The sequence below is a fragment of the Trachurus trachurus genome (genome assembly GCF_905171665.1).
Source record: "Trachurus trachurus genome assembly, chromosome: 17".
Classification (NCBI taxonomy): Eukaryota; Metazoa; Chordata; class Actinopteri; order Carangiformes; family Carangidae; genus Trachurus; species Trachurus trachurus.
The window spans coordinates 26,665,826-26,681,795 of record NC_139900.1 but is presented as its reverse complement, the minus strand read 5'-3'; the positions used below and the strand labels follow the sequence as shown (position 1 = coordinate 26,681,795).

Sequence of the window (15,970 nt, the reverse complement as noted above, 5' to 3'; positions counted from 1 at the left end):
GAACGGCGAACTTTGCGCAAAACGTGCGCAAGCTTGATGTCCCAAACAACAGAGCTGGTTAACTGCGCACTCTTCCTGTTTGGTGGCTGGATTAGCGCAACACTCGTTCAACATCGTTAAACTTCAGTTGCACGGATGCTAAGGTGATTTAACTCCACGTCTTAATAAGTATGGACACACACCAAATTGAGTGATGACTAGTTGACGTTAATAGTAATGTTGACCTTTAAATCCCTGCTCTTCCGGCTGTGTGTGTGTGTAGACATATGCTAAGCTACATATCGTTATCCCCACACCAGAGGAGCTGCTGATGAACAACAGCACAGGAGTAGCTGTTTCTCCCCAGGCCGACAGAAACCGATGTAGCCAAAGGTTTCACGGTCCAAGTATGTCAGTCACCGCCTAAATCAGCTGCAGTACCAGCGGCTCGCTAACAGCCACGGACTCGTAACCACAGACATCCAGTGCAGCAACTCGCTCCAGGCTCAGAGGTTCAACAGAGGATCACCGACCATGGCGACACAACACTGGACCGGTGCCGGCGGCTGCTGCACTCCCAGCTCGGAGGACTTTCCCTCAGCTCCCCAGGGTGTAGTAGTCAGCCCCCCCAGCCTCGAGAACCTGTCCTGCGTCTCTGCGAGTGCGGGTCAAGAAGAGCCCATCTCCTATGCGACCCTCCAGGAGCAGCGGTGCGTCCTGAGCTGGTTCCAGGGCTGGACCGCCACTCAGAGGGAGCGGTTCCTCCAGGACTTGCTGGGGAAAGCTGTCCCAGGGAAAGTCTGCACCCTCCTAGATTCACTCAGTACCCTACAGGTAGGCTGTCTACTGCACTGCCACTTCCAGATAGATGTCCACAGTGTCATATGTGGCATTTTCTTCCCCCCAACAATATCTTTATTTCTTTCCAAACATATTAACATACATATATAAACACTGGGGCATAATGCTCCTGCCCAAAACCATGTAGAACCTACCTCCACCCACCCACCTATGATTAAGACATAACAACAGAACAGCCACATAAGTAAATCATTGAGAAAGGAAAAAAACAACTTAAATACACAATAAAATAATGATAATATAAATGATGAATAAGTAAAAAAGGGGGTATACGCAGAGGCGTTGCAACAGGGCAGGCAGGCCAGGCAATTGCCTATAGGGCCCTATGCTGGAAGGGGGCCCCCAGGGACGGCTGACATTGGTCCATATCGGTGACAACCTGATGTTGCCACTGGCTGTGTACATCGGATGTTGTGCCTATAGTCAACTCAGTACCATATATAAAAATGTAACCACCCTAGTGACATAGCATCAACAAGCAAGCGAGTGAATATGTACATTCACTGAGCGAATATTTTGAAAATAAAATATATATTTCTCGTTAGAAATATAATCAAAAGAACATTTTATGGGGAAACGACCTCAAAATATAGATTTTTCCACTAAAAATGATCTAAAAAAAAAAAATTTGCTATGTTTTTTGTTCTCACGGCCAGAAACTTGAAAGTCACGTGACTCACGTGGACGCAAAAAAAATAGTCAGAAAAAATGTAACAGTCATACAATTTAAGAGCCGTTATTGTAAACCCTCTATGTTTTTGCACTTGGGACCAACATAGCCACGGTAAGTTTTATATGAGACTGGGTTGGCATAGTATGCAGAATTGAATCATCACTGGTTTGGGATTTTTGGATTCATTAACAGTTAATGTTTGTTGTCCCGGTTGGGGGTGGGGGCCCTCCAAGTTACCTCTTGCCTGGGGCCTCCAGAGTGTCTAGAAACGCCCCTGGCTATACGTACATTACTAACTGTATCCTGCGCATACTCACAAGTATACACTACACATATAGTTAATTGGCATTCAACACCAAACAGTAAACATCTTGTCCAAGTGAACTGCAGAGGGCCACTTATAGGCCATCCCCAGATGCTTCCATTATATAAGATACGTATTTATTTGCAAGAAAATTTCTAAGATGTAATCAGTAATTGGTTGCTTGTCCCCTGATGGCATACATGGTCTTTTCTAAGGGCAGAGTTGATGTTAATTCTGAAAGCCATTAGCCATTACCTATCCTTGGTCTATCCACCTCCTCCCAAGCAATTGCAATGACTCTTTTGTCCAACAACAGGCCTATATCTAAAAAATAATTGTTGTTTCTTTCTTATGTTACAGTTAACTGGGTGGATACCTAATAGTTTTGGTTTAAAATGTGTCTTATAATATGACATTTAACAACCTGTTCCTCTCTGTGCATCCTGACAAGGTCAGAGACAGGCTACCGAACATCTTTGAATGCCAGCTGCGCCTATGGACCCAGTGGTTTGAGACCTGGAGAGAGGAAGAGAGGAATCATTTCCTGCACATCCTGGAGGAGAGGGATCCAGAATTTGCTGCCCATTTTTACAGCAGCGTCGCTGGAACAGCAGGAAGAGACTGACCAATGTTTGCATTGTGATAGAAAAGCAAGTAATCATAATAAAAATGTGTTTTAGATATGACATGTGGTGGGGACTTTGTACTAGACCAGAGATATTTTTTGTTTTTGTTTTTTTCAGAAAAATGTTTGTTACCATACTGGGACTTATTGTTGAAAGGTAAAACCTTTCATTTTGAGCTCAGTTTTTTGTGTGTGAGTGTGTGTAACGGGCTTAGTGGTGATTACTTGAAATAAACAAGTTTAACATCCGGGTGTAAGAAAAAATACATTTAGAGGCCTTTTTTGTGTACTGGGCCTATTGATGAAGACACCTGGAACGACACAGACAAGAGAACAAAGACTGATCTTTTTTGATATACAAAGAAGATTTAACAAAATGCATTGTTTATCTTTTTGTATTTTTATTGTCTGAAGCATACAACAGCAGTAATAACAAAAGTGTTTGCAAGACCTACGCTACTCACTGCAATTCTATTATTAGCTCCTGGGGTGATTATAAGTGAGACTTTGTACATTAAAACATGCACAGTTCCTTATCTTATCCAGTCAGGTGATCCAGGAGTTGGAGCTTGACTTCCACCATCTTCAACACAGCAACTAATGCATGGATACATTTAGCCTGTAAACCTTTGATCCACAAATATGCATGTGTGCATTATTAAAAGAGGCCTGCCCTTTTTTTTTTTTTTTATTCCAGCAAAATATTCTGACACCTTAACTGAAACAGAAACAATAGCTCTGTATTGGTCCTGTTTGTTCAGTATTATAGACCAGAAGCCATTTGTTGGACTGAATGTAATCAATACCTTCTGGGAGCAGATTCACTGGCCATGCCAAGGTGGTAACAAAGTATCCCAGCAACAGACACCTCCCAGTTATGTTTACCAGACCTGCTCAGGGCAGGAAGACTGACATTAAACTGGTCTTGATAGTCATCAAATAAATGAACTGAACTTGAGTGTGACTCAGTTTTATGGATCATCCATATTGTTTTGTTTGTTTTGAGGATCTGCGGAGAAAGAGAGAACAGTATTTTTTAGTGTTAGTGTTGTTTTTATGGTGTGTGTTTGTGTGTTCATCTTGAACAGTGTTTGATTTGATTTGAAATTCTTTATTCAGTCACATCACACAATAGCAAACATTATCGACAAAATAGTGACTGAAAAGGCACAGGCAGAAGCATAATGCTTATATTAATGCCTGTCCTACATACCAAATTAAATTAAGCTACCCAGCATTCTTACAATATAAAAAACAAACAAACTCACAATAAGACATAGACAACAACTAACAAGCAAACGAACAAACTAAACTAAACCAGAGGAAGAAAAAAAAAACGGAACCAATAAGGTTACCAGTATTTAAATATATTGTAGTAAATACATTTTTAAACAGCAGAGAAAAAAAATTGACTTATTGTGTGTATGAGCATTTCCAGAGGTTTGCACATACTGTTGTAGTCGTCCATCACTCTGAGGTTTTCCACAGTCTGATTGTCTAAGTCTTGCTGTAGCTGCTCGTAGTCACCCTTCTCATGCAGCTGCTGCTGTAGGTCATCAACACTGTCTGCAGTCCGCTCTGCTTGTCTCTCCAAATGTATTTGATGATATGAATAGATAAAAAACAGAACAGAACATAAGCCCTCCAGGTGCAGGGGCCCCACTATTAAACTGGCTGCTTTAAAGCAGAAGTGAGTGATCCGGTCGTTTTCGCTAATGCTGCGTTCCAGGCAGGCTTTTGAAATCATAAATTACAGCTTCAAGTCACAACTTACGACTTTGTAGCGTTCCAGGCAACCCACTCGTGTTTTTCCGACCTGTTTTACCGGTGAAAGTCACTATAACGGCCACTCGTAACTTCCGACCCGTGAAATCGTACCAGTACGTCTTTTTGTACAGTCTATGTACCAGATCGAACTGGTACGACTTCACAGGTCGGAAAAAAACGAGTTTCCTTGAACGCACCATAACAGTCCTCGTCCCTACGTCGCCACATTCACGGCGTTCCTTGGCTGCACACACAGCCCTGCATGCCGTTCTCTCTCCTCATTGGATAAAAACTGTAGGATACGATAAATGTTTTCTCCTCGACTCAGAGCAGAGCAGAGTGACTGACAGACCCGTGATTCAGACCAAACACTCTATGTAAGTGATTGCTGTCGGAAGATATAACTATTTAAGACTTATATTAACACAAATATATCACTCACTTCTGCTTTAAGTTCACTATTATATTTCCTCTGGTAAACCTGATTGCATCTACTTATTTTATGTATGAGCAGAGACAGAGAGTTAAACTTTTTTGTTCTCCCTAGTCTGGTCTGGAAGCTCCTGCTGCAGCTGTTTGAAGGCAGTTTCCCTCTCTTTCAGCTGCATGCTGCTGCAGGCTGTCTGCATCCTCCTGACTCTGTGGCAGCTGTCTTTGTAAATCTGTTTGATTAAATATTCAGTTCAAACACTCTCATTGGATCCCATGAACAGATGTATGTGTAGAGTGAAAATAAGGTCGCAGTGAGGATCTCACCTCACACCGGGTGCTGCCATCATTGCAGCACATTGACTTATTGCTTTAAGGGTAAAACAGAAATACCAGTCGATGTTGTAAACTGAAGCAGCAAGTTGTACAGCACTTGTTCAACATTTTGAGAGTTACATGAGAAGATATAAATACAAAGATGTTGCCAGTAATCCAAGATAACGTATACATTGGAAAATCTGGTTCTAGCTAAAGGTAACACAACCAACCAATCTGCACCTGTAGATAAGACACATTAATATGTTGTATCTCATTTGTTTAATCTATTCAAAAACAAAGTGTAAAAAAACATGTTGCAGTCTTAAAGAAGACTATGTCCCAGTCTAATTCTCAGCAATGGAACATATATATTTAAGACACTGCAGTGAACAGCGCTCACCTATGTCTGTATTTTCCAGTTTTTGTTCACTCTGTTGTGTTTGAAGTTACTCCTCTAGCTCTGAGAGAAAGGACAAAAATAACCACAACCAGATGAAAACCCAAATAGGTATCCTCAAACAGATTCCAGACAAAAGAGCAGGGTTCCAGGATGTTTATAATAGAGAACAAACTCTGCAGTATTTATAACATCTACTCTTGCATATACAAAATGTTAAAAGATATGAAAGTGACAGGTCGAAAAACCATTGGTATTTTTTTCAGCAGCCCTTTTTTCCTCAGGTCAGTGATCTTCACTTACAGAGACAAAGACACAGAGAGTTTTGTTCTTAAATTTAAGAGATTTATTAAATACAAAGTAATGACATCAATTGTGCTTAGCGTCACAAACTGTTAGGTTTTGTTCTTCTCAGCATTTGTTTCAGATAGGTATGATATTTCATCATCCAGTAGTTTGGTTTTCCAGTGAAGCTTCATGATTTCAGCCGCTTAAAAAAAACAACTGCTTTTAGTATTCTGAAGGCAATTAATAACTTCCCGCACACCATAGAAGCTCCCTTCAGAGGATTTAATAGCGTGACGTTTCGAGCAACAATGCTCTTTTTCAAACTGCTGTGTAGCTGGTACAGACAGGAAACTGCTTAAATACAAAGTGACCCCGCCCAGGTGAGCAATCAACCAAATTGGAGTCAACCATTTTGAAGAGAAGGGGGGGGTGACTTCCACAAAATATCCATATAGAAAGAAAAAATGATTATTAATACAGGCAAAAATACATTTTCATCATTCTGTAAAGAACAAATAAACATTCTGTATTCTGCCTGTTTATTTATTCTCTACAGAATGTTTATTTATTCTTTACAGAATGATGAACATGTATTTTTGCCTGTATTAATAATAATTTTTTCTTTCTACGTCACGCTATTAAATCCTCTGAAGGGAGCTCCTATGGTGTGTGGATGTTTTCTTTGTTTTATTGATTCCTCCTTTATCCAGCACCCATCCCAACTGGGCCTACCTGATGTGCGTGTTTTTCTCACAATTAATAACTTCCCCCCAATTATGTATTTCTTCTCACCCAATCTGAGCAAAACACTCGCACAGATCATTGGTCGTCAAGTCACATGAGTCCAGCATCAGCGTCTTTTCTACTATTCCAGTTTCTGATGTTTTCCAGTTCATTCTCTGTGATTTAAACAGAGACGGAGTGTTGGAGGTTTTGTTTAAATACCCAATAGGAGTAAAACAGACATTTTCCTTCAGTTTCCGACCTTTAATCTTGTCTAACAGATCTCAGCTCTGACTATCCTCTTGCCTCTTTCATCTCGCTGAACGAAGCCCTTGAAACACTAAAAACATGAACAATCAATAAAAATTGTGTATCATACTCACTTCTTGGTGGTTGAGCGCTTCTTGATGTCAGCTCCTCGGGTTTTTGGATCAGCTCATTATTCTTTTCCCTTTGTTCTGCAAAAAAACAGACAAATCTGTGTTCAACTTAAATGCTCCTCACGCATCCCTATCAGCCTCACTGTGGTCATTACATTTAAAGCAAGTAAGCGATATATTTGTGTTAATATAAGTCTTAAATAGTTATATCTTCCGACAGCAATCACTTACATAGAGTGTTTGGACCGAAACACGGGTCTGTCAGTCACTCTGCTCTGCTCTGAGCCGAGGAGAAAACTTTTCTCGTATCCTACAAGTTTTATCCAATGAGGAGAGAGAACAGCATGCAGGGCTGTGTGTGCAGCCAAGGGATGCGCCTGAATGTGGTGACGTAGGGACGAGGACTGTTATGGTGCGTTCAAGGTAACCCGTAACTCGTGTTTTTCCGACCCGTGAACTTGTACCAGTTCGATCTGGTACGAGTTCACGGGTCGGAAGTTACGAGTGGCCGTTATAGTGACTCTCACAGGTAAAACAGGTCGGAAAAACACGAGTGGGTTGCCTGGAACGCTACAAAGTCGTAAGTTGTGACTTGAAGCTGTAATTTACGGTTTCAAAAGCCTGCCTGGAACGCAGCATTAGCCAAAACGACCGGATCGCTTACTTCTGCTTTAATTATGGCAGTGAAGAACACTGAGTATCTTGGCATTGGATTGAATGTTTTGCAGTTGTTTCTTTAATCCCTTCAGTTGCACTTAATATAGAAACTTCAAGACCTGAAAAAAACGCAGTTAAATAAAAACTATTGCTGTGGTCTTTCTGCTCCCAGAAACAGCTCCAGGACTGAAGGATACACCAAAGACTATGTGTCAGGACATGTGGGATCCTGATTTGCTGTTATTGTTACTTAAAAAGAAGAAATTGACAGATGTGGACAGATGTATGAGTAGCCAAGTTTTCAACTTCAGTGCATCACAGCTCACTGATCTCCCTGCCCAGTTGTTCTTGTAATGCTGATGAAGTGAAAGTATTGAAACGAGGAATAATGAAATATAGCGATGTTAAATGTAAATTCAGCAAATCCAAAGAAATAGACCAGCATCACCAGACTATGTTTGGCAATGTTATAGTCATCACTGCATGCCAGCCCTAACCCACATGTAAGAGCCATATTGTATTGCTTACAATAGTTAGTAGTTTTCCTTTAAAATGTGGAGCTGCTCCTTTAATTATGCTGCTGATGACATCACAGTAGTTTAGCTCTCAGACCAGATTAAGCAGCCTAAGGAGCAAGACAGTTTTTTGACAATATCTCAGAGTGAATCTTGTAACTTTGTTTTTTGCTTTTTAAGTAAAGTTATTTTTTGAACGTAGTTATTGCCTTGGAAGATTCCTTTTTTTTGTGTCAAGCTAATTGCCAAGAAGACTGCTTAATAGTAGCGGTAAAGCTACGCTGAGGAAGAAAGATTGCCGCTACATGCGAGTCAAAAAACTCCGCTCTCGTTGGAAAGAAAAGCGGATGAACTTGGATTAAAACTGTTTCTTCATGGATAAGGAGACAACCCAAGTCCTCACACTGGAATAAGTAAGTCTGTGGATGCTTAGCAACAAGATCTCAACTGCTAATTAAGCTAACGCATGGAAAGCTAACGCTAGCCTGTTGGAGCTGCGCAGCACATGATGAATGCAGTTCATTGAAGTGGATTTGGATCAGATAGTCGTTGGATACTGATGTGTATATGAAGATACTGTTGGACATTAGTGATTCCTTGGATAACTGAATGTTTCAAGCTGAATTCTACGTCAAGTGGTTTGTGCTGTGGCTATGGCAGACTCTGACCACAAGAGGGCGCCAAAGCCTACAGAAAGGGCAATAGAGGACAAAATAAGCAGACTTATAGGATCAAGAAGAGGAAAATTATCTCAGCTTACAGGCATGATAAAAAATATTGAAAGCCTGAAGCTTGATGGCTCCAACGTGGATGAAGTGGAAGGATTGCTTCATGATAATTTTCACGAAACATTTATTGAGTTTGAAGATATAAACACTGCAGTTGTTGCTCTAATGGATAAAGGTGAGGGGCAAAGAGATCAACATGACTGGTATGAACCAAGAACCACCACTTTGAGAGACTTTGTTGAGAACACTGAAAACTGGTGTGCTGCAATGAGGAATAGATTAAATAACGAAGATGAAGTTGTAAGTGGGAAGCTTGGCCAGGATGACGTCAAAGCAGAGGACAGCATATCACAAGCTGGAATAGGGCGTCATAGCAAAAAGAAATCCTCAATTTCTTCATCAACAGATAGTGGGACGTCAGTAGCCCTGAAGGCAGCCATAGAGCATGCAGCCTTGATGGCACGTGCAGCAGCCTTACAAAGGAAACAATCGCTGGAGAAGGAAGAGCTGCAGCTGAAAGCTAAAATGGAACAGCTTGCGATGGAAACAGCTATTGCAGAGTCTGACGCAAAACTCAAGGTGTTTGAAGAATATGGAAGTGTGAAAGGAAGTATTCACAGTGATGCATCACGAAAGCGTTCACGAATTAAACATAAAGAAAAGAGTGATGGTGCTATGCTAACCTCCTCAAATGTTGCTGCAGGAGGACAAGCAACATATATTCCTGGTATGTTGGCGCAGTCTTCACCAGACACACAACAGAACAAACCTCATGGCAACAGCAACCCACAGGTGGCAGACAGTGGAAGAGGACTGATTGAGGTAATGCAGAAGCAGAATGCAATTACTGAGATGCTTGTAAAACAACAAACAAAGTCTTATCTCCCTTCTAAAGGCATTCCAGTTTTTAAAGGTGACCCTCTCACTTACAAATCCTTCGTCAGAGCCTTTGAGCATGCTGTGGACAGCAAGACAGACAGTTATCAGGACAAGTTGTATTACTTAGAGCAGTATACCAGCGGGGAGCCGCAGGAACTTGTTCGTAGCTGTGAGCATATGTCTTCTGACAGAGGCTACCATGAGGCCAGAAAGTTACTCAAGAAACAATACGGTGATGAGTTGAAGATAGCAAACGCCTACATGGATAAAGCCTTGAGATGGCCTCAGATCAAATCAGAAGATGGTAAGGCATTGAATGCTTATGCTCTTTTCCTGATTGGATGCAGGAACACGATGGATGACATTGAATTTATGGAAGAAATGGATAATCCCACGAATATGCGAGTTGTTATTTCAAAGCTTCCCTATAAGATGAGAGAGAAGTGGAGAACAACCGCATTCGAGATCCATGAAGAAGGAAGAGGACGAGCAAGGTTCTCTCACCTAGTTGACTTCATTGACAAACAAGCAAAGGTAGCTATGGATCCTCTCTTTGGAGATGTTATAGAGAGTTCACAATCCTTCAAAGGAAAAGAAAAAGCTACAAAAGAGAGAAACATCAGGAAATCTGGACAAAGAGAGAGCATGTTTGCTATAGGTGTACAGGACACAACCATGGAGGCAACTGTAAAGAAAAGCAGCTCTGCAAAAGGTGTTGTAACAGCCTTTCACAATCCCTGCTTATTCTGCCAGAAGAATCATGCTCTTTCCGTCTGCAATAAAATTAAAGAGCAGACCAACACAGAGCGGATAGACTTCCTGAAATCTAAGGGCCTATGTTTTGGATGTCTTACATTTGGGCACCTTAGTAAGAATTGCAAGAAGAGACTCAAGTGTCAGATTTGTTCTAGATTGCATCCAGACATACTCCATGTAAAAACGGAAGACGATAGTGCTTCAGAAAAGATGGAAGAAAACAATACTGAGAACGACATAGTTTCTAGTGCCTATGTGTCATTGGGTCAGGAGTCATGTGGTAACACTGGGGCTGGGGAAGAAGAATGTGTGCTTGCTGTGGTACCAGTCAAACTTAAGTCCAGGAAAAGTGAGAGATACGTGGAAACATATGCGTTTATAGATCCTGGCAGCACAGCGACATTTTGTACTGAGGACATTCAGAGGAAACTGAATCTTAAAGGAAAGAACACCCAGTTTCTTCTTGACACAATGGCTCAAGACAACTCTGATAGTCACAAACTAATGAAGAGCGTTGTTCTTTCAGATCTGGAGGTGTGTGGTCTTGAAGAAAACACATACATTGAACTTCCAAAGGTGTTTACACACAGCCACATCCCAGTGAAGGAGGAAAACATACCACGACAGGACGATATTGCACAATGGCATTATCTGAAAGAAGTACGTCTGCCACGTATTACAGCAAAAGTGGGAATGCTTATCGGTGCCAACGTCCCAAAAGCCATAGAGCCATGGCAAATCATAAATAGTGAAGGAGAAGGGCCATATGCAGTTAAGACCGCCCTAGGATGGGTGATCAATGGACCCCTTAGAAAAGACAACGAACCAAAAATGGACAATGGTAAACTGCAAAGCTACACAGCCAATCGCATTCTAGTGAGGGAAATAGAAGAGCTGTTAGTGAGACAGTATAACACAGATTTCCCAGAGCGAAGCTCTGAAGAAAAAGAGGAAATGTCTCAAGATGATCGCAGGTTTATGCACCTGGTCACAAGCTCAGCGCAGTTGGTTGATGGACATTATAGCCTGAGATTGCCCCTGAGGAATGAAAATGTCAAGATGCCAAATAACCGCTGCATGGCTCAGCAGCGGGCTGACAATCTCAAGAGGAAGTTAAAGAAAAACCCAGACTTCCATGAAGATTACATATCATTCATGAAGAGCATCATTGAAAAAGGCTACGCTGAGAAAATACCAGCTGAACGAATCAGTCGCAGTGATGGACGTGTGTGGTACATCCCCCACCACGGGGTGTACCACCCTAAGAAAAAGAAAATAAGAGTAGTTTTTGATTGTACGGCCACATATCAAGGTGTCTCACTAAATGAACAATTGCTGCAGGGACCAGACCTCACTAACAACCTCACTGGTGTCCTATTAAGATTCAGGGAACATCCAGTGGCACTGATGGCAGATGTGGAGTCTATGTTCTATCAAGTGAGGATCCCGGAGGAAGACGCAGATCTGCTAAGGTTCCTGTGGTGGCCGGAGGGCAATCTAAACAGCGACGTGGAAGAGTTCAGGATGAAAGTACACCTTTTTGGTGCTACATCTTCACCCAGTTGCGCTTCGTACGCTCTGAGAAGAACTGCGGAAGATGCAAGAGGAATTATGAGTGCAGAGGCAGTTGACACTGTGTTAAGACATTTTTACGTTGATGATTGCCTAAAGGCAGTGGAAACAAGTGACCAAGCAGTCAGCCTTGTGCAAGAGCTCACAGCCTTATGTGCTAGAGGAGGTTTCCATCTCACTAAGTGGGTGAGTAACAACAAGACAGTCTTGTTATCTATTCCCGACGATGAAAAGGCACCTCAAGTGAAAGACCTAGACTTGAGTCATAACACACTTCCAATGGAACGTGCACTTGGTGTGCAATGGTGCACAGAGACTGACAGGTTCAGATTTCAAATAAACATGCAAAGCAAACCTGTCACCAGACGTGGCATCTTATCCACAGTAAGTTCTGTCTTCGACCCTCTTGGTCTTTTGGCACCGCTCATTTTACCGGCAAAACTCATCTTACGTGACCTGTGTAGGAATAAACATGGTTGGGATGAAGAGATTGAAGGTGGACATGCAAAAAAGTGGCAAGAATGGTTGGCAGACTTAGAGAGTTTGGCAGAGTTCAGTATACCCAGATGCATCAAAGCTGAAGAATTTGGATCCACACAATCAGCACAGCTGCATCACTTTGCTGATGCGAGCGAGGATGGATATGCTACTGCCTCCTACCTATTGCTTACCAGCCGTGAGAACAAAAAACACTGTTCCCTCCTAATTGGAAAATCAAGAGTAACACCACTGAAACATGTCACAATACCGAGATTGGAACTGACAGCAGCAGTCATCGCTGTAAAAATGGACAGAATGCTCAAACAGGAACTTAAAGTCCCGTTACAGGAATCAGTCTTCTGGACCGATAGCACTACAGTGCTCAGATATCTGACAAATGAAAGTGCTCGCTTCAAAACGTTTGTAGCGAACAGAGTTACGACAATCAGGGATCATTCTCATCCTACCCAGTGGCATTATGTCAACTCAGCGCTAAATCCAGCGGATCAGGGCTCTCGAGGAGTCAAAGTGGAGAAGTTCATGCAGAACAAAGTCTGGATACATGGACCAGCTTTCTTGCTGAAGCCCGAAAGTGAGTGGCCAAAACAATCGGATGAAAAAGAATTGACCACAGAAGAAGATCCGGAAATCAAAACATGTGCTAGAGTGACCATAACCATCACACAAGAGAGTTATGATGCTCTAAACAAGCTCATCACTTACTACTCGACATGGCAACGACTAAAGAAAGCAGTTGGATGGTTTCTCAGACTAAAGAAAATACTACTACTACTGAAAGACAAGAGAAAGGAGCTCAAAACTACAATCAGTCAATCTGAAAACAACTCTGAAAAACAGAACAAGCTTATTGAACAGCACATGAAGAAATTCAAATCAACGATTCAACAACATCCGTTGTCACTGGAAGAACTGGTTGAGGCAGAAGTGGAGCTCATACGGATAAGTCAGTTGCAAGACTATACAGAAGAAATCTGTGCTCTTAAAGAAAATGCTCCCATCAAGAAAAAAAGCCAGATCTACAAACTTGACCCCATGCTGCAGGATGATATACTAAGAGTTGGAGGCCGGCTTCATAAAGCTGCAATGCCACAAGAGGCTAAACACCCAGCCATCCTCTCTAAAAATTCACCTATAGCCAACCTCATACTGCAACACATTCACCAAGAGGTGGGACATTGTGGTCGAAACTACATGCTGGCAACGCTGCGACAAAAGTATTGGATCCCACAAGCTAACTCAGCCGTAAGGAGAATTATTTCAAAGTGCACTGTGTGCAGAAGACTTCATGCTAAAGCTGGAAAACAAAAGATGGCAGATCTGCCTGAAGACAGGCTGCTGCCAGATTTACCACCCTTTACCAACGTGGGGGTTGACTTCTTCGGGCCATTTGAGGTCAAACGTGGAAGGAGCCTTGTCAAACGGTACGGCGTAATTTTCACTTGTCTCACTGTGAGAGCTGTTCACATTGAGATAGCTCACAGCCTGGATACAGATTCCTGCATTAACGCCATACGTCGGTTTATATGTAGAAGAGGACAAGTAAAAGTTTTACGCTCAGACAATGGAACAAATTTTGTTGCAGCAGAAAAAGAGCTGCGCAAAGCATTGGAAAACCTGAATCAGACGAAAGTACAGAACACTATGACAGAAAAAGGGATCAAGTGGATTTTCAACACCCCAGCAGCCTCCCACCAAGGTGGCGTATGGGAAAGACAAATCCGTACTGTAAGAAAGGTCTTAAACTCTGTGCTAAAACAACAATCACTAGATGATGAAGGACTCCAAACCATCATGTGTGAAGTCGAGGCCATCATCAATAACAGACCGATAACACTCCCATCAGACGACCCTGGTGATGTTGAAGCTCTAACTCCCAATCACTTGTTGCTTATGAAGACACAACCCAACATTCCACCAGGAGTCTTTGACCAAGATGATCAGTACGCACGTCGGCGATGGAGGCAGATACAGTACATAGCTGATCTGTTTTGGACTAGATGGACGAGAGAATACTTGCCACTCCTTCAAGAGAGACAAAAGTGGCTCACACCACAGAGGAACTTCTCGCCAGGAGATGTTGTACTGATAATAGATGAATCTGCCCCTCGCAACTCCTGGAATATGGGTCGAGTAATAAAGACATTACCTGACTCCAGTGGTACAGTGAGGCGAGTCAGTGTGCAGACTAAGACTAACGTACTGGACAGACCTATAACCAAGCTATGCCTGCTAAAACATGCAGTGTGAATTATTTGAGTGAAGAGCGCTAATGAGAGTTAATGTGTAAAGTTGTTAATCTTTTGTGTATTATGATGTACATGTAATAGTATATTGGATACTATGTTGAATGTTACATGGCTCTCATGTTTGAATATGTTTGGTAATTGTTCTGCATTTAGCATAAGCAATTAGGGGCTGGAAATGTAAGAGCCATATTGTATTGCTTACAATAGTTAGTAGTTTTCCTTTAAAATGTGGAGCTGCTCCTTTAATTATGCTGCTGATGACATCACAGTAGTTTAGCTCTCAGACCAGATTAAGCAGCCTAAGGAGCAAGACAGTTTTTTGACAATATCTCAGAGTGAATCTTGTAACTTTGTTTTTTGCTTTTTAAGTAAAGTTATTTTTTGAACGTAGTTATTGCCTTGGAAGATTCCTTTTTTTTGTGTCAAGCTAATTGCCAAGAAGACTGCTTAATAGTAGCGGTAAAGCTACGCTGAGGAAGAAAGATTGCCGCTACACCACAGTAAGGATTAAGCCAAACTAAGGACAATTTGCTGTATTGTTTGAGAAGCTCATAGTGTTCTACAGACAAAAACCTAAGAGGTTACTTTACATAAGAGACAAAAAAAAAAGTTTTTGAATTGTGATGAGTTAGTATAGTCACAACATATAAGATATGCTTGACCACGAGAAGTATTCATTAAATACCTTTACATTTACATTCTTGGGATCAACTGTGATTTTATCTGAGGAAAACATAGATGGTGTCTGAGGACTGCCCATAAAATTGCATTAAAAAGTTTACTCACATCACATCACAATTTTGGGGACTCATTGGGATCTGTGAATGGCTGTAGTCAACATCTGAACTGTCTGTATGTTTGATGAAAACCGCCTCATCATGGTGGACTGAGGACACAAAGTAACAATCAGCTGAATAAAATAGTTGGAGATAAAAAAAAATGTCCATGTTCTTTACGGCTTACTAACTTAATGTAATATACTGTAAATAGACTGCTGTCTCTTCGTTATAATTTCTGCTGTGAGAAACTTTAAAGATACAGGAGATAATCAGAGGCCTTTATATGAAGTGAAAACCTCTAGCCATTGGTCTGTCTGTACTCTGAAATGAAGTTTTCTACTTTTATCGGCAGTTCTGATGCTTTTATAAACACCTGGATCCATGTGATCACTGTTTGGGGGTGTGGGCTCACTGCCCAATATATTAAACTGGTGATATTAAAACAATATACAAAGTGAGCAAGTGTATTATGCGCCCTATTACATGATTCAAATGGACCTTTTTGAGTTTTGTAATAGGCCTTATCCAAGGCAATTCATACTGTACACAACAGTACCTTGGGGATGATACCATGGGAACAATTAGTCACGCAT

The 15,970-nt window shown here is 41.6% G+C and overlaps 1 protein-coding gene across 1 annotated transcript; it reads left to right on the top strand.

Moving 5' to 3' along the window:
- The first annotated feature begins 63 nt into the window (after nt 1-63).
- Nucleotides 64-2,503, top strand: cUnh14orf119 (chromosome Un C14orf119 homolog). Its single transcript, XM_083991558.1, has 2 exons — nt 64-813; nt 2,269-2,503. The coding sequence occupies exons 1-2, from the start codon at nt 514-516 to the stop codon at nt 2,440-2,442; spliced, it is 474 nt and encodes a 157-aa protein (XP_083847684.1). The 5' UTR covers nt 64-513; the 3' UTR covers nt 2,443-2,503.
- The last annotated feature ends 13,467 nt before the right edge of the window (nt 2,504-15,970 follow it).